At 47.3% G+C, this 21637-nt stretch overlaps 1 protein-coding gene across 3 annotated transcripts in view; it reads left to right on the top strand.

Annotated features, from left to right (window-relative positions):
- The window catches only part of LOC117883167 (gamma-aminobutyric acid receptor subunit gamma-4), a 120923-nt gene that overhangs the window by 66562 nt on the left and 32724 nt on the right, over positions 1 to 21637 (top strand). For all 3 annotated transcript variants that reach the window (XM_034782226.1, XM_034782227.1, XM_034782225.1), the window contains 2 exons: positions 18080 to 18300; positions 19168 to 19250. In XM_034782226.1, coding sequence (XP_034638117.1) covers positions 18080 to 18300; positions 19168 to 19250 — 304 coding nt within the window. The remainder of the gene's footprint in view (positions 1 to 18079; positions 18301 to 19167; positions 19251 to 21637) is intronic.

Raw genomic sequence — 21637 nt, 5'->3', positions numbered from 1 at the left:
GCGCGGGCGAGCGATGTGCTGGCCGCGGCTTCGCAATTGGCCGAACCTGCCGCGTCAGCAGGTAAATTAAAACTGGCCCGGCCCGCCAGAGTGCTTACCCTGGAGAGCCACGTGCCAACGTTGTCGACCCCTGCTCTAATAAATTTGTTAGTCTCTAAGGTGCCACAAGTACTCCTGTTCTTTTTACATTAATGACGCACTCTTAAAAGTCCACCCATTGTTTAATGCTCTGTCTGTAACCATGGCAGCTACATTTCTCTCTATCTCCTTCCAGCGGCCTAAGATGGCATGTGATTGTCTATCTGTAATTAAGTCATAACACTGTTTTGCTGTGGCAGCGGGACATTCTCTAACCATGCCTATGCCAACAGGTTGATAGTCCTCCTTCCTCCCGGCACTATGTAAAGGAGGATATTGCTCCGCACTCTGTTGGTGCTACTCTGCCTGAATGTCCTCCAGGAGCACTATCCTCTGCTGAGACATTGAAAGAGAGCTGCTCAAATTTACCCCTAACGCACTGACACAGACATGTTTGGGAGCATGGTAAGTGTGGACTCACATACGTGGGTGACACACAGCTGTATTGTGAACAAACCCACAGCATGGACACAACCATGTTAATTGTAAATGGAACAGTTAAGGGAGTCTCAACCTGGTTACCAAAATACCATGGTACGTACAGTGTGTATGGGTGCATCAAGTAATCCAGGTCTGATTCCTGATTCTGGTCCATTCTTCCCCAAGTGACCGTGACTTGATTAGTCCAAATACCGGGGGAAAAAAACCACAGTGGCAATTTTGAAAGAAATGGCCTTTGAGATGCACCAATAGTTGCCACATGAAGAATGGAGATATTTTCAGGGTGGGGTTGATTTATCTGAGCTAATAGCTTCAGATCTTTTCTGGGGAGAGTTGTGTATTAAGAGCTTAGCTCCTCGGAACTAAGACCAAGTGTAGTATCTCCTAATGCTGGTCAGAACCCAGAATTTCATTCCCTGGAAAATTACAGTTTGAATTTCTTTTCATGCTGAATCAGAAAAAAAACTTGACATTTCAAAACTTCCTGTGAAATGAAAATTCGCAAAAATTTCAATTTGAGACAATCAAAACATTTTGTTTCCATATTGATTAGTTTGGTTTCAATGTCATAATTTCATTTAGACTTTACATTATTTAGTATTTATACTAATGTCAAAATGAAATTAATCAAAATGAGTCAAATCAAAACATTTTTGTCTTATGGAAATGAAATGCAAAAGTTGAAATTATTCTTTTCAACTTTTTCCCGTAAGAAGTGTTGCCTAAATCACTTTCCCACAAAACATTTTGATTTCAACAAAACTTCATTTTTTGATGAACTTTTCCATTTAATATTTTTGGACCAGCTCTAATATCTCTATTAAAGTTTATTGGTTACTATTGCATGATCAATGAGCCATAATTTGTAAGTTTATAACTATTAATTGACGAACATTACCTGCAATTCAATGGCTATGGGTGGTCACTGGCAGGCCTGGCTTGGGGTCCCACTGGTGGGGCAGTGTGCAGGATGTTCAGGGTTGCATATGCATGGAGAGTGAATTCACCCTGAGTCTAAAAGAAAGACAGCCCCCTTCCTGAAAGGAAAGAATGGAAGCAGAGAAACATCTTTGGCAGAATCCTCTTCTTGCCCCACTTAGCACGTATGAGAGTTCAGTAACTGGACAGAGCAATAGCGATCTGAAATGGAATTTGCATCTTGTCAAAACTGTGTCAGTCCCACCTGCTGAACGATGCATTAATCAGACTCTAGAATGTCTTCTGTGTGAACCTACAAGGGTCTGGCATTTAATCACCAAAGACACAAATTACACATAAACAGAAGTGGCTTGGTGACACAGCCACTCTGAGAGCCAGCAAGGCACCAGTGCTGGCCACATCAAAGAATCTCTCTACCTTCTTTTATCTGCCACTCTTAACTCTCCCCTGCATGCACACCTTCCCTGCATCTCCCAGCCATTGTTAATTGCTTTTTCTCCCCTCCTGATTTGTACACATTTGGATTAGTGCTCACAGGAGAGATTTATTGCACTTGCTAGTTCCAGACCTGGCTACGGCAGGGGCTGTGCAAACTTCCCTTGCACTTTCTGCCAAAGCACCTCAGTTCTGCTCTGCAGCAACCCCAGCTATTTGGGCCACCACACAGACAATGAAACCCATGATCGGTCTGCAGAACATCCTGCGACTGCCTCACAGCAGCTCTGCTGATGCTCTCACGCCACCCCTGCAAAACCCTTTGCAATCTCTGCACAAGTGTCATCCAAATCCCAACCAGGCCTGACCAAAGCAATCTGAACCCAGCTCTGTAGATGGTCGGCCACTCTACCTTCTAGATAAATATTGTCTATACTCTTCCTTGCCTGGCACCATGCTGGGTGCGGAAGCTACAGAGTGAAACAAACTGCTGGTGCATTTAATATGTAGTGAAGATGTGTGCCGTGGGGTGTACAGACATTTCATAGTTGGTTGGGTCCTGTGTCCTCAATACAGACTGCCTGAAGGAAAATGAATTGTTCAGGAGATTTCTGCTGGCAGATGCCCCATTGGTGCTGCAATGTGGGCAGAGAGATGGCACTGATGGGAGGCTGGCATGTTCAACATGCACCACAGCGTGACCAGCCTGGGTTTTGTTCACAACTCTGGAGATTACTGGCATCAAGGCAGAAGGTGGTTCTCTCAAGTAAGCATTGCTCCTAAGTGCCCCAGAAATGCTGTGTGATAAGAAAGGCTTTGCTTAGTAAGTAGGGGGCTTTGCAGTGAGTGAATGTCTCCTTGATTGTTCTTTGACCTGTGTCAAGGCCAATTCCCCCTCTGGCACTCTGAGTGCAGAAGGTGGGGGCCCACAAGGATTCTAAAAATTAATACTGGCCACTCCAGGCTGGTATTAAACTCCCAAGTTACAGCTTCTCTCTGACGTTGGGTGGGTAGATGCTACCACCACCCAAATGCAAACCCCTTGGAAACCAGGAAGACGCACTTGGGAATTCCTTCCTGTGGGGTACCCTCAAGCCCTTTCACCTCCCTCCAGGAAAGAGCCAAGAAACAAAACAAAGGAAATTATCTGTTGCCCCCAGCTAATTAAACTGCATATGCACAAACCTCTTAGGGACACAAAAATCCAGTCCTGTTCTTTAAAAAGGTAAATTGTATTAAACCCAAAAAGAAAGGGAATACATTTGGAACTTAGGCTTTTTGCTAGATCTTAAAAGAAACAATTACAAACATTAAACATCAAGATAGCTCTCTTGAGGTTCAGCTTAAAGATTACAAGCAAAACAAAAGCATCTGGGGTTAGCACAGAGGAGTCCCAAAGCCTAACAAAATAAAAGAAATAAACCTAACCACATCTTTCTAGACATTCCTGATCTACTTACATATCTGGGTTTCAGATCAGTAGGTTCAAGGTATGAATTGATGCTTTTTTCATATCTGGTTTAAAGCTGCTTACAGCATTGCTGCTCAGTGTCTCTGCTCTCCAGAGAATAACAGATGAAGGGAAAGTTTTCCCCACCCCATTTTAAGAAGTTCTAGCCCTCCCATTGGCTCTTTTGGTCAGGTGCCCACTCCTTTCCTTTTACTTGTGGGCTTGTTAACCCTTTACGGGTAAAGCAAGTAGAGAACAGCACCAAAAGGGATTTTGTAGCTAACTGGCTGGCTGGCTGCCCACAAAAGGGAGCTATCATCCCCTCTCATTTATCACAACCTGCAACTGGCTGGATGTGCTTTAATTGTTTGCCTGACCAGTTCCACCAAATAAGGAAATTGCTGCCAGAGCAAGGATGAAGATTTACCTGCAAAGACACCTGCTTTATTTGTGAATGAATTTGATGCTTGTGAATGTGTGGCCGTGATCGTGCTGCCTGTTAACAGCAGAGAATGGGCCAGGGCTGTGTGCTTCAGTCCAACACTCCCATGCTCTTGCACTGCTACCCTCCATTAGCTCTGGCAATACATCTCTACTCGCCCTGGTATTCCAGACCTGGGCCCCCCTCAGATCTCCCAGTGCTCCTCCATCCTGACCAGAAACAACCTTGGCTATTTCACGATCCAGTCCTGCAAGGTGCGTGCCTACCTGTCACTGTGGCCTGAATTCAGCCCCTCCCTTCCACCTGCTTTCAAGGTGGTATAGAGACAAAAATGTGTGTGTTTTGAGGAGGGAACAAGAAGTAGGAGCCTAAACCTGAGGGATTTAGCTGTAGAGACGCATTAAGTGGGCCAGGTAGCACCAAATACCAGCATGAAATCAGGTGAGCCCCGGCTACCTAGGCAGCTGATATATCCCCAGAAACCTGATCCACTAGGTACATGAGGAAACTAGCAGGTCAGGTATTACACACCCAAAGTAATTCCCTGGCGGTGATTGTCTGGGCTTGCACCTATTGGTAGCCATCCCAACTACCAAACACAGGGGGGAGGACCTGCAAGGACCGTCAGGAATAGACAGGCTTCTCTGCTCTCTGCTAGAGAGAGCCAGGACTGGAATGAGATTCACGTGGCACCACCTCTGTACTGCAAGTTCTTCACCTTGTCCTGCCTAGAGGTTCCAGGGCTAATCACCAAATCCTCTCCTCTCTCCAGGGAGCCAATGGAGGAATGTTGTCACTGGTTTCCTTGGACTGGCAGCCAGGGATGGATTGGTGAGCCTGCCAAGAGCCTCCAGCCCTGCACCATGTGGTGGATCTGTGGTTTTGCACTCAGTGCACCTTGTGCAAAGCTGCAGATCCTTCACACAAAGTAGAGACTCAAACTGTTGGCAGGGCTACAAGCAGCCTATACCTAACCGGCAGCCGATCTGAGCAGCCCCTGATAACACAGGAACTTTATTGGCAGTAATCAGCTGACAGTCCTGCGGCTGCTACTGGGGCTTATTTCTCACAGTCCAGAGTTCTAGCACCATTGCTCTGTGTGATGGGGGCATGTAGAGACCCTGCCCAGAGACTGGCCAGGGAAAGAGCTAGAGGTAGGACAACATAGTTAACTGCCCTGAGTGCACTGATTTGCAGCACGGCAGCGCTTGACCCACTGTGGCGTATGTCTCAGCTCCTGACTGCCATGGAGATGGTCTGTGGGGAGCAGGGAGGCTGAGTCTGGCAGGGACAGTCTTGAAGAGGAAGGAGCTCAAGGTAGAGGCCTGGAGCTGAGGAGAACTGGGGAAGCCTCTTCTTCCTCTTTGGAACTTGGCTGTTTGGATTCTGGCTGTTGGCTCAGGCCCGTTTCTTATGGCGTGGGCAAACCAGGGAATTAAAATACTATAAAATGGCTGGTTTCACAAAAGGCATATCTTAATCCTGGGGCTTTTCAAGGGGCCTAAGGGAGTGGGTACCTGAATACCATTGAATTTCAGTGGAATTTGGGCCCCTAAATCAATGTGTCCTTTGAAACTCCCAGCCTCCACTCTTGGAACGGCTCCATGTATACTATGCAGCCCTTACAACAAAGCAGTTAGGAAAGGAAGACTTGGGCAAACAGCTGAGATTCTGGGGACTAAATGGTCCGGGGAGACAGGGATATAACTTCCTAGGTAGATCTGTTCCATTGCTTTTGTCTATGAAAGGAGCATAAATCTGACTTGTGCTTCCATTTTGTCGTCACATTACAGGTTGCTTTGAGCTCAGCAAAGAAACTGGCTGCTCAGGGCTAAGCCTAAGCCTGTCCATGGAGGGAGGCTGCAGTGAAAGGGTAGGGATCCCCACAGTTCCTTTTCTGTAGTCTGGTCTCTTTCTCCTTGTTGCCTGTTCTGGGTTTATCTTGCTCCTTGAAACCCCATTAAGAGGACAGATCTGAATTAACAGAGGCAGGAGAAGAGGGGAAGCGAGGGATTGGGGATGAGATGAGAGGTAGGACAAACAGAGGGAGAAAAGAGGAGATGAGCAAGAGGAGCTGGTGCGGGAGGAAGTGAGAGAATGAAACCGCTTTCATGTGGAGAGTCACTGGAGCGAATTGCTCCCCACACCTCTCTGGGCCAGGAGATAGCTGTGTCAGGAGTGTATTTCTGCAGCATGCTCCCTTTTGTGAGGTGAACTTTCTCTGCATTGATTTTTCCCAGAGAGCTGGAAAGGGGTGGGATAAACCACAGACACTGAAGTTCCTCTGGGCCTGGGAATCTCAGCACTATGGACAGCGGCTTGTAAACATGATCATTAGCAGAGTGGCTCTGAAGCTCAATGAGCCTGAATCTTGTGGATGAGGGAGTGGGGAGGGATGTTTATATGGACATGGGTCCCAGTGCTGTCTATACTGCTCCCTCCGGTCTCAGATGGGGGTCCTCCCCACTCCAGATGGGATCCCAAGCATCCCTCTCCCTCTGCTCGGCTTGAGTCTCATGCCTCCAGTCTTCCCCCTGCTGTGAGAACATTGTATTTCAATAGCCCCCCTTTGTGGCCAATCAGTGCCACCCTTTGCTTGACTACTGTTCCTGTCGAATTGTTGCTGCCCTCCCTTCTCTTCCCTGGGGCTCAGCGTGCCACTTCCCCAACCTGGGAACATGCTGCCAAATCTACCATTTCACTCTTTTACGGCAGCTACCACCATGGTGGAGTCACTCTATCCCCCTCCCCATCCCCTCAAAACAAGGGGCCTGCTATAGCAGCAGTCACATCTGAGCACCACCCTGAGGTGAGAGCTGGCTGCGCTGCTGCCAAGCAGGACTGGGAGTGTAATGTTGTGACCCAGTGACTCCAGCATCTGATTAGAATCTCTGAGCCAGGCTGGAGTTTTCAGGAGGGCTCAGCGCCCGTAACTTGGATCTGTTTCCTCTTTGTACAATGGCTCAAACCAGAACCTCCCCCCCCTCCCAACACCCCCAAAACTTTGGTGATGTTCAGCTCTAGATCTGGACTTTGCATCACTGGGCCATCACTCCTGGTTATTATTTATTGATCAAAGAGAAGGGAAGCACTAAAGCTGAGTTGTTTGTCGGGGGAGGAAAGGTACCCGGAGGGTTCATACTCCAGCTATCATCTCTGCAGTTGGCTCCTCAGCACAGCACAGAGATGCTCCCCACAGACTCAAACTCCAGAATTTTTAACAGGACAAGTTTTAGTGCGAAACCTGATGGGTAAACATGGGCAAATTGCCCTAAAAGTCACAACACTGGATTTTTTTTCATCATCTGAATAGTGAGGGCCTTTGATTTCAGTGTCATTTTGAGCTGCGTTCTTTTCTCAACAGTCTTATTCCTCCACCTGAGGGATTGGACATCGGGCCCTTCCCCTGTGAATTGAGAGTAATCATGATAGGGAACGCCTAACCTTCCTGCCCCCGCACCGGAGAGGGAACAAGCAGTAGGAGCTGGAGTGTTCAGACGTGCTGCTTCTAATAATAGGACCAAGAACACTGATGCTTGGAGAGGTTTTCAGACCAGAACAAGAAGCCAGGTGGATGCTCAGAAATAGGAAGGACAAAGGGAAACGAAGGACATGGAGAAACTGAGGTGGAGGCATGATTGCTTCAGAGAAGCAGGGCAATAAACTGGCCAGGTGCATGGAAACCCAGGGGCCCTTATGTCTGCTGTAGCAGACAAGAAGTCTAACCCAGTCTCCTGTTTCCAACAGAGCCTAGGGCTGGATACTTCTGAAAGTCCTAAGACTTCCAGTGTTATAGTAACTATAACTATATAGGGGATGTTTCTGCCTGACCTCACCTGCTGAGCAGCATATGCCCTGAAACTTGCTAATTGGTAGCCCTTGTATTTTTTTTTTACCCTGGTGAGTGTCACTGCAGATGCTAGTCTTATTTATAGAAATTGCAGCTCCTTGCTTGAGTGTCCTCAGGCTGTCCTGTCGCAGCAGTCCTGACAGGTTAATTGCACACTGCGTGAAAAGGTATTTCCTTCCGTCCCTTCTGATTTCATTGAGTGCTCCCTTTTTGTATTAAAGGTCAAATAAACAAGAGCACCTGCCTGGCCTGCTCTATGCTACTCATGATTCTCTCCTCATTGTTGTCCATGTCTTTTTGATATTCCCCTCTCACCACTCCCTCACCCCCAGATCATGTGAGTTGTCACTCTAACCCTGACATACAAAGCAGCATTTAAAAAGTAGCCCACCCAGGATCTCGCACAATGCAACACTTCTGGTATCTCTGGCATGGCTTTGCTAATGGTTTGAGTGCTTTCTGGAGGTCACCTTCGCTGGAGGGCATCCTTGTTTGCTTGCACATGGCTTTACACCCTGCACTGGGGAAAGAAAACAGTTAACAAGACTGAAAGGAGACTGTTTCTCTCCTGCAGTGCCTGGCATAGGATTTCACTGAGATGGTCTGACTCCACCATGTTAATTATGCCATCTCATCTGCTTTTAACCTTCCGTGTCCACGCCTGTGCCTTTTTAATAATAACCTCATCAGCGAACATGTGGACAGACTGTGCTTTTACTAGCCAGAGTCTGGCTGATGTCATGTCTCAACTCAAGAATTTTCCTGATTTCCCCCTGGGAGATGGCTGCTAATCAGAAGCTAAAATATACACTTCTGGGTCATGTGCTCTGGAGTCAAGGGTGAATGAATTGGCATACCAGGCTTCACTGCCAGGCAGACAGCAACCCACCAAGGTAACAACATCCCGCCTTAGGGTTCCAAGAGGAAATGACATCGCTAGAAGGCAGGAAAATGCATTGTGAGGGAATGGTTCCCTGTTAAAGATGTATGGGGAAGCCTCAGAGCAGTGGAAATGTCTCATTACTCTGACTGGACAATGACTGCGATGAGCAGATGTTGGCATTTGCCAAAAGGGAAAAATCACAAAGCCAAGGGGAAAGGGTGAGAAGGCAGCAGGAGATCAAAGCACCGTAGTCATTAGCCAGTTAATCCCCTAAACATCCCTGTAAGACTACATCTCTGATCGGGGGAAATGGAAGGTTAAATGATTTGCTCTAGGTCAGTGGTTCTCAAACCTATTTCATCATGCCCCACGCCCCCCTCACTTCTTTGTGTTGGTAGTCCAGCCCAAACTCCTTCCTGCCAGGCAGTAAGTGCAGACTACTGAACTCCATAGCCCCTAACACCGCTCCTTCTCCCAGGGAGCGACTGGAAACTACTTCCCCTGCAGCCCCTTTCTGCTGCCAATTTCCTGGCTTTATACGAGCCACACCTGTTCCTTCATAGCTAGGCTCTAACTTCAATCAGGTTTTCAGTCCCAAGCTCTCCCTCAGGAGCAGACTATCAGGTTAATGGACCTCACTTCACCTGGTCTGCCTTGAGTGGGGGTGGACACCTCATCATAGGGCCCCGTTGTGCCAGGTGCTGTACAAACACATAGGGTTAGATTGTCCCCGCCCCAAAGAGCATTATAATCTAAATGCACACTATGGATGAAGAAAGGGAGGGGAAACAGTGGCAGAGAGCAGTAAAGTGGCTGGCCCAAGGTCACAGAGTAGGTCAGTGGCTGAGCTAGGACTAGAATCCAACTCACCTCTCTCCCAGGCCACTGCCGCAGTATAAAGTGGGAAATGCGTGTTGTTTGGACTTCACAGCCTTTCCATTCAACTTGGTCTGATTATTCGTAGCAGCATTAACATTTTCAGTATGTTTCATTTGCAGAAAATACTGGCATTCTCCAATGGCCGCAATAATAATTCCAAATCTCCAAGGACGTTAACCAAAGACTATTCAATAAAGTAGATCAAGGGTCTGCTTTATATTGACTCTGAGCTCAAGTCCCATTAAGGGTGTACTTTTATTAAAACTATTTATTTTTCCCCAACAATACAATTTATAGATTGAATTAATTCTTACCACCTTTCTAGAGCAAGAAAAGCAAGCAACGGAGCAAGAAAAAGAAAGAGCCGATCCTAAGTATTTAACTGGTAAACAGAAAAAGAATAGTCCAGTCATGTAGGAGCTGCTCCAAAGCCCCCTGAGGTCAGTGGAAAGATTCCCATTGATGTCCATGGATTTTGGTTGAGGCCCATGAAGACATAGGAACACATCCTCAGCCACTGTAAATTGTCAAAGCCCCATTGAAGTCAACAGAGCTATGACAGTTGACACCAGTGGAGGATGTGCCCCACAGAGTGGGAGTTCTGGAAAAATCCCAGCGTTGATCTCAATGAGTATGTCTACACAGGGATAAAAGATCTGCAGCATGGACGCAGCTGGCCCAGGTTCCTAGGGCTCAGGCTAAGGGACTAACAGTTGCTGTGTAGCCATCCTTACAGGGTCCCAGAGCTCAGGCTCCAGCCTAAGCCCAGACATCTCCACAGAAATTTTTCAGTCTGTGAGCCCAAGTCCGCGGATCCAGGCCAGCAGTGGGCATTTTTACTCCCAGGGTAGACATACCCAATTTTTCTTCAAAGGGATCAGATGCATTGTGCTTTGGGGGGAAAAAAAAACATAAGGGGGTCAGATGCACAGCTGGTGTAAATCAGCATAGCTCCACTGAATTCAAAGCCAGCCGCAGCAGAAAAGGGATGATCGCTGAAGAGTCATCACAATAGGAGAACAAGAGTTAGATTGGTTCCCTGACCCAATGCCAGTTCAGAGCCCCATGTGCAAGAAGGGCAATGCTAGCCCTTGTTTAACTGGACTGTGTGCACAGCTAGCTATCCCTTTTCTAAAGGTTGTTTGTGATGCTCTCTAAGGATATGTGCTGTTTTTTAATGTGTGAGTGAATTTATGGGTTGCTGAAAGTCAGAGATGAATCGCACTACTTGACCCAGACATAGTGCAGACTGGAAGTGCATAAACTTCCCCCATAGGTAGCTGTGCCAATGTAGCTCTGAATCAACCGGCAGCACATCTGGCTATTCCAGTCCTGGGATTTTGTATGCAGCTCTGCCAGTTCACCTCCATCCTGGCCTGCTACTTCCCCCTTTTATTCCAGCTCTGCACAGAAAAACCCTAGCATGGCTAATGTGGTTGTGAAGAAGAAACAAGTGGAGCAACAGCTCATGCATTTAATAGGCCTCAAGTGTGCTGCTGATTTTAAAGTGTTTTGCTGAAGTGTCATGCCAGTGCCCCATGGTTGGAGGGGGGTGAGGATGGGATGCATCAGGTTTGAAGATTTCAAACAAGGTCATACATTTTGAGTCCAAAAAGCATCTTTAGTTCTTATTGCTGCTTAATAAGTAGGTTATGATTGTCTTGTGCGCCCCTATCAGGATCAGGGCCCCCTCATGCTGGGTCTAGACAGCGTCCTTCCCTGGAGAACTTACAGTCTAGAGAATTGTACAATGCAACTTTATGTTCTAATAAAAGTACTTAACAACATAGTGCTTTAAAGCACTCTTGGAAGATTAACTAACTAATCCTCAGCACAGCTCTGGGGAGTGGGGAAGCACTTCTGCTGAAAGAACTTGACACAAAGGGAGGACTCCTGGCTTTCCTAGGTCTACACAGCAAGGCAGGACTGAATTCCGAGAGGCATCCAAGGCCCTCTCTACATGGGAAAATTGCAGCAGTTTAACTTAAATTGGTTTTAAACCCATTTAGTTAAAACAGTATAAATCCCTATGTGGATGCTCAGTTTATTTTGACTTGGCTTAAATATGTTCCCAATCTATTTAAAATAATCCGTAATAACCCATTTTAAATCAAATTAAGACTGTCTACATAGGTTTGCACTGGTTTAACTAAATGGGTTTAACCAGTGATTTAATGTCTTTGCTTTGGAAGTGAATTAAGCTAAATCAAATTAAGGTCACTTTAATTCTGAAGGAGAGTGTCTACGCAATGGTTTAATATAGTTTAACTAATCCACTTTCAATTTCAATAGTTATTTTGGTTGAATTTTCTTGAGTGACCCCGTGTAGACAAGCCTGAAATTGAGATGGTGCAACTTTCCCATGTTGACAAGGCCTACATGAGTCAAAGCTGCTGTAATCCATCCTTTCTTCTGGCCAGCTCATCACATCTACTCAGCTGCTCTTAGACTCCTGTAGGCTCAGACCTGCTAATTGATATGTAATTTATGCCCCACCTATATATTGCCTTGAATCTAGCCCACAGAGTCTAAGACAGTCTGAGCCTGTGTAATGTACACATCCAGGGCCAGCAGAGAGAGGCATAGCATGAAAAGCAACTAAGGGCAAGTCTACACTACAGTGCTACATCAGCACAGCTGTACTGATGCAGCTGTGCCACTGTAGCGTGTCTGGTGAAGCACTCTCCGGTCAGCATAATTACTCCACCTCCGTGGGAGGCAGAAGCTCTGTTGGCAAGAGACCGTCTCCTGGCAACATAGCACTGGTGTGGACGGCGCTTAGGTCGCTGTAACTTGCATCACTCATAGGGGTGTCTTTTTCACACCCCTGAGTGTCATAAGTTACATCAACTTAAGCAGTAGTGTAGACCTACCCTAAGAGAAGGTGTCAGTGGATTACATTACAGTAAAATAACTTCCACCCTACTTTAACTTACAGCTTCTTCTAGCTCCTTAACATAGAGTCCCTTATACACCTGGGCAGTGGGTATAAGTAGGTCTAAGATAAGGGCACTGAACAGTGTGAGTTAAGATAATAGAAGGAGGGTGGGGGTGGTCTGAACTTGGCCTTCAGTCTGTAAATTACAACATTTTAGACTCCTCTGCATTCACGGGGTCAGATTCCGAAGTGATCTGCAAGAAAAGATATAAGGTAGAGACTGTAGGGTGTGAGTCTTAACAGAAGTAATTTACAAAAGAACCAGGAGAAGGTGTGAATTACACCAGTTTAGAATCCATTAGAGTCTCCTCTGAATTTGGCCCCCATTGTCACAGCTGGGATTAGAATTCCTGGCTCCCAGTCCCACACTCAACCCCCTGCTGCCTGCCTTGCATATAGTACCCTTCAGAAATGCATTCCCTAATGCTCTGCAGAGATTAGCACCGGGAAAGGTGAGGGTGATGGCGGATGAGAGGGAAAAGAGGTTGGCAGTCAGTGAGGAGAAAAGATGGAGGGAGGTTTCCGCAGAGGAGAAGGCTCTCTCTCCTACAGCACGGGTGGGGAGTTGTGAACAGGGACAGGAAATGGCAAAGTAATGGAATATGTATTATTTTGCCTTCAAATAACTAGCTCAATGACAGGTTTCAGAGTAGCAGCTGTGTTAGTCTGTATCCGCAAAAAGAACAGGAGTACTTGTGGCACCTTAGAGACTAACAAATTTATTAGAGCATAAGCTTTCATGGGCTACAGCCCACTTCTTCGGATGCATATAGAATGGAACATAGCTGAATGAATTGCTTTTGGAATTAGCTATCTACATATACACATTTGCTTCTGGGCTGAGACTGTGCATACGAAATTTTGGCTGGCAGGGTAATTTGGGAGAAAATAAGTCATTTTAGAAGGAAACTGCCACCTCCACTAGAACTACAACACTGCTAGCCTGAGTCTCTAATGTACGCCAAGGCTGCTTGAGGACAACCTTTTCTCTCCCCCTCTGCATTTCCTGCTTGTTATGTGTTTCAGATGCTCCGTGGTGTTGGGTAATGTGTATAGTTTTGCTTGAGCAGTGGATACAGACCACACCATATGGATCTCAGATGACACGATAATAATTCCAAATGTAGCTTAGCAGCCTGAAATAAAATTGGTCACTGAGCTCAATTACCATTTCATGCATATGCAATGAGGAGACATGTTCTGCGCGGCACAAAGGAAACTGTAGATTGAATGCCATCCACCCACATGTTAATTGCATCACTTAACACTGTATAGGCAGCCCTGATCCTCTCCCTTCTCCACTCCTCCTCTTCCCAAATATCCTGCCTCAGCTACACGAGTAAAGCAGGCATGGGCAGCCTTCTGGGAGCCGGCCTCCGCTAGCATCGACAACATTGACACAAGAAAAGAACAACGACTGGCAGATGAAATGGAGCAGAGTGGCATAAAAGCAGCTCCCGGTGATGGGATTGATTGAGTGTAGATGGCAGGGTGATAGGGAAGTGCTGAATGGCCAAATCAGATCTGAGTCCACAGGACTCCCAAATAAATAATGTCACATCGCCCCATCTGGGCTTTGGATAACTATGTGTTGTCACAGCTGGAGTTTTGGTGGCCTTCAGGCAGCCAGTCTTTTCAGTGGCTGGTAGTTCTCTTTAATAGACTCTAGCTGTTTCTTTTGCACGTGGTGTCATATTGGAGCATGTGTATGTGTGGTACACCAAATATTGCCCAGATGGCTGGATTGATACTTAGCTCTTAGAAGATGTTCCACTTCTTTAGCACCTTTCATCAAGTGATCCAAAAACATATTTCACACATCAGTTAATCCTCACAATAGCCTCTGCAATATTGTCATAGGAATGTTTTGCAATAACCATTTTCCAGGTGGGGAAACTGAGGCGCAGAGAAGTCTTGCTCAAAGTCACAGAGTGACCCAGTGGCAGACAAGGAATCTGGGAATTCTGGCAGGAGAGACCCCTTAAGTAAATTGTATATGACCAGCATTCAGAGCGCAGACTTATGCTGTGTCAGGTAGCACCTGAATTTAAGATGGCTACAATACCACATTGTACTGCTAGAGCTTGAAATCTAAGCGATCTAGATGATTTCATGAGCTTTCCATCTTGCAATATGGCAAAAATCCCACAGGCAGAATCTGCAACAAAAATATTTGCAAGCAATTTTTCAAATAAAATCCACACCTTTGCTTTGCTAGTACTTGTGAGGCTTGCCAGGAACAGTTGTGCATGGGGAAAGGGAAAGTTTTATGAATAATTGCGTGACTAGATCTTTACGTGAGTATTCACATCATTCACTAGCACCTTGAAAGTTCCTTGCGGGACTGGGAGTCAGCCACTGAGGAAGCACAAGGTCATGTGACTTAGATGACCAAACGCACAGAGCAAATAGGACGTTATGAATAGCAATAGTCACAGAGTGCAGTGGGTCAGGTGCCACCCGAAGGCTAAAATGTGTTTGCATAAATCATGCCTTGGCTAATTTTGAATAACAAACACATTCATAAATATCAACGTCTACCCATAGAGCATTCACCAAGGAACAAAGGGGACAAACTCAGCCAGTAAATTTTTCCCTGCAAACTGTTCACCCAGCTTTGCTCACAATATCCGCTGCAATTAGATGCAAAGCTGGAATTCCCAGGAAGGCTCCACACTCACAATCTGAATTCTTCCCATTCCATCAGAGTGTGTTTAGGGCATAAATGAGTTTCAGGCATCCCTGTCTGTCACGATGTTTGCTGGAATGGCAAATGGAATGGTTATGTTTCCATAAGTATTTTACAAAGATCCATTTTTGGCTGTAGCTCAACCCCCATCTTGGAGGGTCAGTGGACTGCTTTTGATCTGGCCCCTACCCTTTGATGCATCTGTCTCAGGTAATCCTCCCAAGTTAAAACTCCACTGGCGCTGGCATAGCATTGCACTGTGTCCAGGTACAGACCCCAGGGAAGGGCTCACAAAAGGAGGCCAGATTTTCAGAAAAGCTCAACATTTTTCACGCTGCGCTCGTTTAAAAATCTGTCAGTGTCACAACGGGAGCTGCGGGGTGCTGGCCACTTCTGAAAATCTGGCCCTGAACTCTTCGGAAAACCTTGCCACCCATGCAGCTTGAGCCCAGGCATGAATGCTGAACCCTTGCTAAACATGATCTGGATTGGCAGCCTCCACCCATCTCTCACTGAGACCAGGTTCCTAGGAGCCAGCACACACGATGAATCTACCATCCCTCAGCATTGCTCTTCTGCCATGATCTCATTCTCATGTGAGGGGCACATTCAACACCAATGACATTCATCACTGGTCAGTTGACAGCAGAAGGACAACATTTCAAAGCAGGGAAGATGAAGCAGAGTGTCTAGCACTACGCTCCCCTCCCCATGTGGGGAGGACACATTTTTCAAGGCCGTGCTTCTATTTTAATAGCCAATTTTCGGATGCCGGTTCTAAACCAGTGGCCAGGGCAGCAGGGGGAGGACATGATGCAGTCATGAAAACTTGCACTGAGATAAATCAAGAGAAGGAGGGAGAGAGGTGGCAGAGTCAGACACTATTAATCATCGTCCAGGAGGGAGGAGAGACAGACACTGCCTGAGTGCATTAAGGATTTTACTGGAGTGGAGGAGATCAGGAAGGAACAGGACAGTAGTGGTCAAAGGCCATTGCAATCTCATGGCTAGTGTGAAATGAGTTTGGTGGTCTCAGCCCAGTTCCTAGCAGACATGAGTCCCCATCTCAGACAGGCATATTCCCAGCTGGTACTAGGCTTGACTGGTCCATGGGCTTTGGAGGTCTACAGGTATACTGATGAGGGAAGTATGTCCCACCCTTGTTCCAGGAAGAGCCAGCCTTTAATCTCCAGGGCTAGCAAACCCTTTCACGTGCATTGTTTACTTCAGTGGAAGGGGAATGTAGACTGACCCAAAGCATCTCACAAGTGTGAACGGTCAGCCTGGCTCCTGCCGGCTTGGCCTGAGGGGCGTTCTCTTTTGGCTCACCTGCTAGAATAGCTGCCTGTGAGCCATGAGGTTTCTGGTTCCTATCCCACTGGAGGGACCATGCGACTAGGATAACACACACCAGTGAATTGAAGCACTATGCTGGTCAAGATGAAGTAACTCCCTCATTTCACTGCTGTGAGGCAGCAATCCGGGTCATGCGCTGACCCTGAATAAACTGCCTTTCTAGCAGGCTTTCCAGTTCCCAAGCACTCAAGAGAGTCCTCTGTGGGAAGCTGCTCAGTCACCCTGGCTGATAAAATTCAGGAGGACGGATAGTCTTGTCACTAAGGCACTGGCCTGGTACTCAGAGCAGAGCTGGGCACAGAACAGAAATTCCCTTTCTAAACATTTCATCCAGAGAACATCAACTGGGGATGTGTCACCAATGTCGGAACTTTTTCCCCTTTTGTTCTCAAAATCAGAATTTCGGCAGAATCAACCTGATTATGTGATGCCTTTTGATTTTGACAGAACTGCATTTTCCGATGGAAAACTGTTCCATCAAAGCTTTTTCCAAGAGCTGGGCTCACTTCCTGGTTCTGCCACAGACTATTCGTGTGACCCTCGGCCAGTCAGTTAATTGCTCCATGCCTCAGTTTCCCAGCTGTAAAATGGGGATAATAATGTATCCCTGCTCCCACTCTTTGTCCGTCTTGTCCATTTAGAATGTAAGCGCTCCATGGTAGGGGCTGTCTCTTACTAAGCGTATATGTCAGAGGGCTTTCCCTTTCCCCTCTCCCCTGGTTCTTGTCACACAGACAGGACCAGAAGTCCAAAGTTCAGGCAATGCAATGTTTATTGGGGTTAGTTCCAAGGAAGCATATCCATAGCTCTACACGCCGGCAGAGTCTGTTTCCCAGTGTTCTGTTCCCAGCTCTGACGCCTCACAGTGTTTACCCCTCCTGCCCCCCTTTCCAGCTCTGACACTGCAGAGCCTTGCCTGTGTCCCCATTCTCATTCCCTATTCCCCCCTCCTCCTTCTTAGCAGGCCCAAATATACCTGCAATGCACGCCTACAGTCCCACCCCTTTTGTACCTCATGGGAGGGGTAAGGAGTGAGGTTGTGCTATGGTCAGAGACAGGCATTTCTTTGGTCTTTTAATATTTTATACCTTCTCCCCAATCCTCCCTTGCCCCTCCTGACTGGTTGCTTGAGGTTGCCTTGAGATAGGGGTTGAGGCAATCTTACTGAGTAACACTTTAATCACTCTTATCTGTTCCCATTGTACTAACAAATCCATCTGACTAGGCAGCAACATACACAGTCTTTGTCCTTTGTTTACACATATTAGTATAAGATATAAGAGTAGCAAAAAGTCAAATCCAAAATTCTGTCTCAGGCAGACAAATAAACCTATATACTAATAGTATGCACAATGCTTATACTACTATACACATATATTCTGTCTCCATGGCATCTCAACTGGTGCCGGTAGGTGCTAGGTGTAATAAATAACAGTAACATGGGCAACCCACCCATCTTCCCCTGCTCACTCCAGCTGGATGCCTTCTTCATCTTCTGTTTCCCAGGAGTTCTGGGTGTGGATCTGACTCAGTGGCCCCAAGACCCTGCACTCTGGGCTTTGGGAGCAAAGCGCTGTGTGTCTGTTCTAGGCTAGATAATTCCTCATAATAGGATATGCTCTCTTGTCTCATTTGGCAGGAATATACCATTGATATCTTCTTTGCTCAGACCTGGTATGACCGGCGCCTTCGCTTTAACAGTACCCTCAAAGCCCTCACTCTAAACACTAACATGGTGAGCCGCATCTGGATCCCAGACACCTTTTTCAGGAACTCCAAGCGGGCTGACTCACACTGGATAACCACACCCAACCAGCTGCTCAGGATCTGGAATGATGGCAAGGTGCTCTACACGCTCCGGTACGTCTCGGGCATCAGCCGCAAACGCAAAGCAACTAAATAACCCTTGCAGCTTTGTGCTGCTGTGCTGGAGCACAGAGATGATGATGCATTTGGGTCACAGTGCAAGAAGTTCCCAGGTGCTGTGCATATAGCAAGATGATGCACTGGTATCTCAGTGCTGGGTGTCACTGGGGGGCTGTGCTGTGATCTAGCAGAGGGGATGCAGTGATATCTCAGTGCTGGGTGTCACTGGGGGCTGTGCTGTGATCTAGCAGAGGGGATGCAGTGATATCTCAGTGCTGGGTGTCACTGGGGGCTGTGCTGTGATCTAGCAGAGGGGATGCAGTGATATCTCAGTGCTGGGTGTCACTGGGGGCTGTGCTGTGATCTAGCAGAGGGGATGCAGTGATATCTCAGTGCTGGGGGTTCCTGGTGCTAGTGGAGGTTACACAGCTAGACAGAGATATCAAAAAGTGTTACCATCCCAAATCAGGATGAAAATTCAAAATCATGGACATTTTTGTGAACCAAAAATCCGTGGGGAAAAAAATCAGTTTGAGTCTTTTGAAATGTTTTATTTCAATTTTGACCATTTTTACCCGAATTAGCTTAAATTTCTAAATGAGCAGTCATTTCAAACTGGAATGTTTTGTTTTAAAAATGTCAAAATGAAACATTTCAACAATTTCTAAAAAAAAAATCCAAAAAATTGTTGAGTAAAAAATGTGATGAACCTGACCCTTTCCTATAAACCATTTCTGTTTTGACAACTCAGCATATTTTGACAACTGTTTTGCCAGAAAATTCCGATGTGGGTTTATTACACAGCTGTGTCTGAAGTCAGAATAAGCTGCATTGAGGCTGAGTCTTTTGTCTCACTTCCAGGCTGACGATAGAGGCGGAATGTCTACTCCAGCTGCAGAATTTTCCAATGGACACACACTCCTGCCCGCTGGTTTTCTCCAGTTGTGAGTATCAGTGCCTTAGGGTATGTCTACACTACGAAATTAGTTCGAATTTATAGAAGCCGGTTTTATAGAAATCGGTTGTATACAGCCGATTGTGTGTGTCCCCACATAAAATGCTCTAAGTGCTCTAGTCGGCGGACCGCGTCCACAGTAAGAGGCTAGCGTCGACTTCCGGAGCATTGCACTATGGGTAGCTATCCCACAGCTATCCCACAGTTCCCGCAGTCTCCGCCGACCCTTGGAATTCTGGGTTGAGATCCCAATGCCCGGATGATGCAAAACAGTGTCGCGGGAGGTTCTGGGTACATGTCGTCAGGCCCCTCCCCCCCGTCACAGCAACAGCAGACAATAGATTCGCGCCTTTTTACCTGGGTTACCTGTGCAGACAACATACCACGGCAAGCATGGAGCCCGCTCAGCTCAGCTGAGCTCACCGTCACCATATGTCCTCTGGGTGCCGGCAGACGTGGGACTGCATTGCTACACAGCAGCAGCTGCTAACTGCCTTTTGGCGGTAGACGGTGTAGCATGAGTAATAGCCGTGGGGCTGGCAGCCGTAGGGCTGCATTGCACCAGCCCCTTGCCCTTTGGTAGGCGATGGTATATTATGACTGGTATCCGTCGTCGTTGTACTGTAGTGACTGTCAATCATGGGCACCTGGGCAGACATGCTACTGTCTCGATGATGATGGCTACCAGTCGTAGTATACTATTTTCTGCCAATTGCCCAGTATTGTCTGCTAAGCACCCAGAAGAGGCCGAGGGCGATGCTGGGTGCTGGCGGACGTGGGGCTGGCAGACGTGGGGCTGCATTGCTACACAGCAGCAGCCCCTTGCCTTTTGGTAGACGATGGTATATTACGATTGGTAACCGTCGTCATCGTACTGCAGAGGCTATCACTCATGCTGCACCGTCGGCTGCCAGCTTAAGATGTAAAAAATAGATTTGTTCTGTATTCATTTGCTTCCCCTTCCTCCGTGAAATCAACGGCCTGCTAAGCCCAGGGTTTTCAGTTTAATCTTTGGGGGAACCATTCTGTGTGGCAGTTGTTTGTGTTTCTCCCTGATGCACAGCCACCTTTCTTGATTTTAATTCCCTGTTCCTGTACCTGTACGCCATGTCGTCACTCGGCCCTCCCTCCTTCTCCTGGTCCATCAGATACTAGTTTCGCGCCTTTTTTCTGACCAGGCACCATAGCTAGCACTGGGATCATGGAGCCCGCTCAGATCACCGCGGCAATTATGAGCACTATGAACACCACGCGCATTGTCCTGGAGTATATGCAGAGCCAGGACATGCCAAGGTGAAACCCGGACCAGCCGAGGAGGCGATTGCAGCACGGCGAAGAGAGTGATGAGGAAATTGACATGGACATAGACCTCTCACAAGGCACAGGCCCCAGCAATGTGGAAATCATGGTGTCACTGGGGCAGGTTCATGCCGTGGAACGCCGATTCTGGGCCCGGGAAACAAGCACAGACTGGTGGGACCGCATCGTGCTGCAGGTATGGGATGATTCCCAGTGGCTGCGAAACTTTCGCATGCGTAAGGCCACTTTCATGGAACTTTGTGACTTGCTTTCCCCTGCCCTGAAACGCCAGGATACCAAGATGAGAGCATCCCTCACAGTTGAGAAGCGAGTGGCGATAGCCCTGTGGAAGCTTGCAACGCCAGACAGTTACCGGTCAGTCGGGAATCAATTTGGAGTGGGCAAACCTACGGTGGGGGCTGCTGTGATCCAATTTGCCAGGGCAATGAAAGAACTAGTGATATCAAGGGTAGTGACTCTGGGCAACGTGCAGTCAATAGTTGATGGTTTTGCTGAAATGGGATTCCCAAACTGTGGCGGGGCCATAGACGGAACCCATATCCCTATCTTGTCACCGGAGCACCAAGCCACCGACTACGTAAACCACAAGGGGTACTTTTCAATGCTGCTGCAAGCCCTGGTGGATCACAAGGGACGTTTCACCAACATCAACGTGGGATGGCCAGGAAAGGTACATGATGCTCGCGTCTTCAGGAACTCTGGTCTGTTTCGAAAGCTGGAGGAAGGGACTTTCTTCCCGGACCAGAAAGTAACCGTTGGGGATGTTGAAATGCCTATCGTGATCCTTGGGGACCCAGCCTACCCCTTAATGCCATGGCTCATGAAGCCGTACACAGGCAGCCTGGACAGGAGTCAGGACCTGTTCAACTACAGGCTGAGCAAGTGCCGAATGGTGGTGGAATGTGCATTTGGACGTTTAAAAGCGCGCTGGCGCAGCTTACTGACTCGCTCAGACCTCAGCGAAAAGAATATCCCCATTGTTATTGCTGCTTGCTGTGCGCTCCACAATATCTGTGAGAGTAAGGGGGAGACCTTTATGGCGGGGTGGGAGGTTGA

Source organism: Trachemys scripta, chromosome 9 (genome assembly GCF_013100865.1).
Source record: "Trachemys scripta elegans isolate TJP31775 chromosome 9, CAS_Tse_1.0, whole genome shotgun sequence".
NCBI classification, from domain to species: domain Eukaryota; kingdom Metazoa; phylum Chordata; order Testudines; family Emydidae; genus Trachemys; species Trachemys scripta.
Note: the sequence above shows the minus strand (reverse complement) of the source record. Positions and strands in the feature narration are given on the sequence as shown.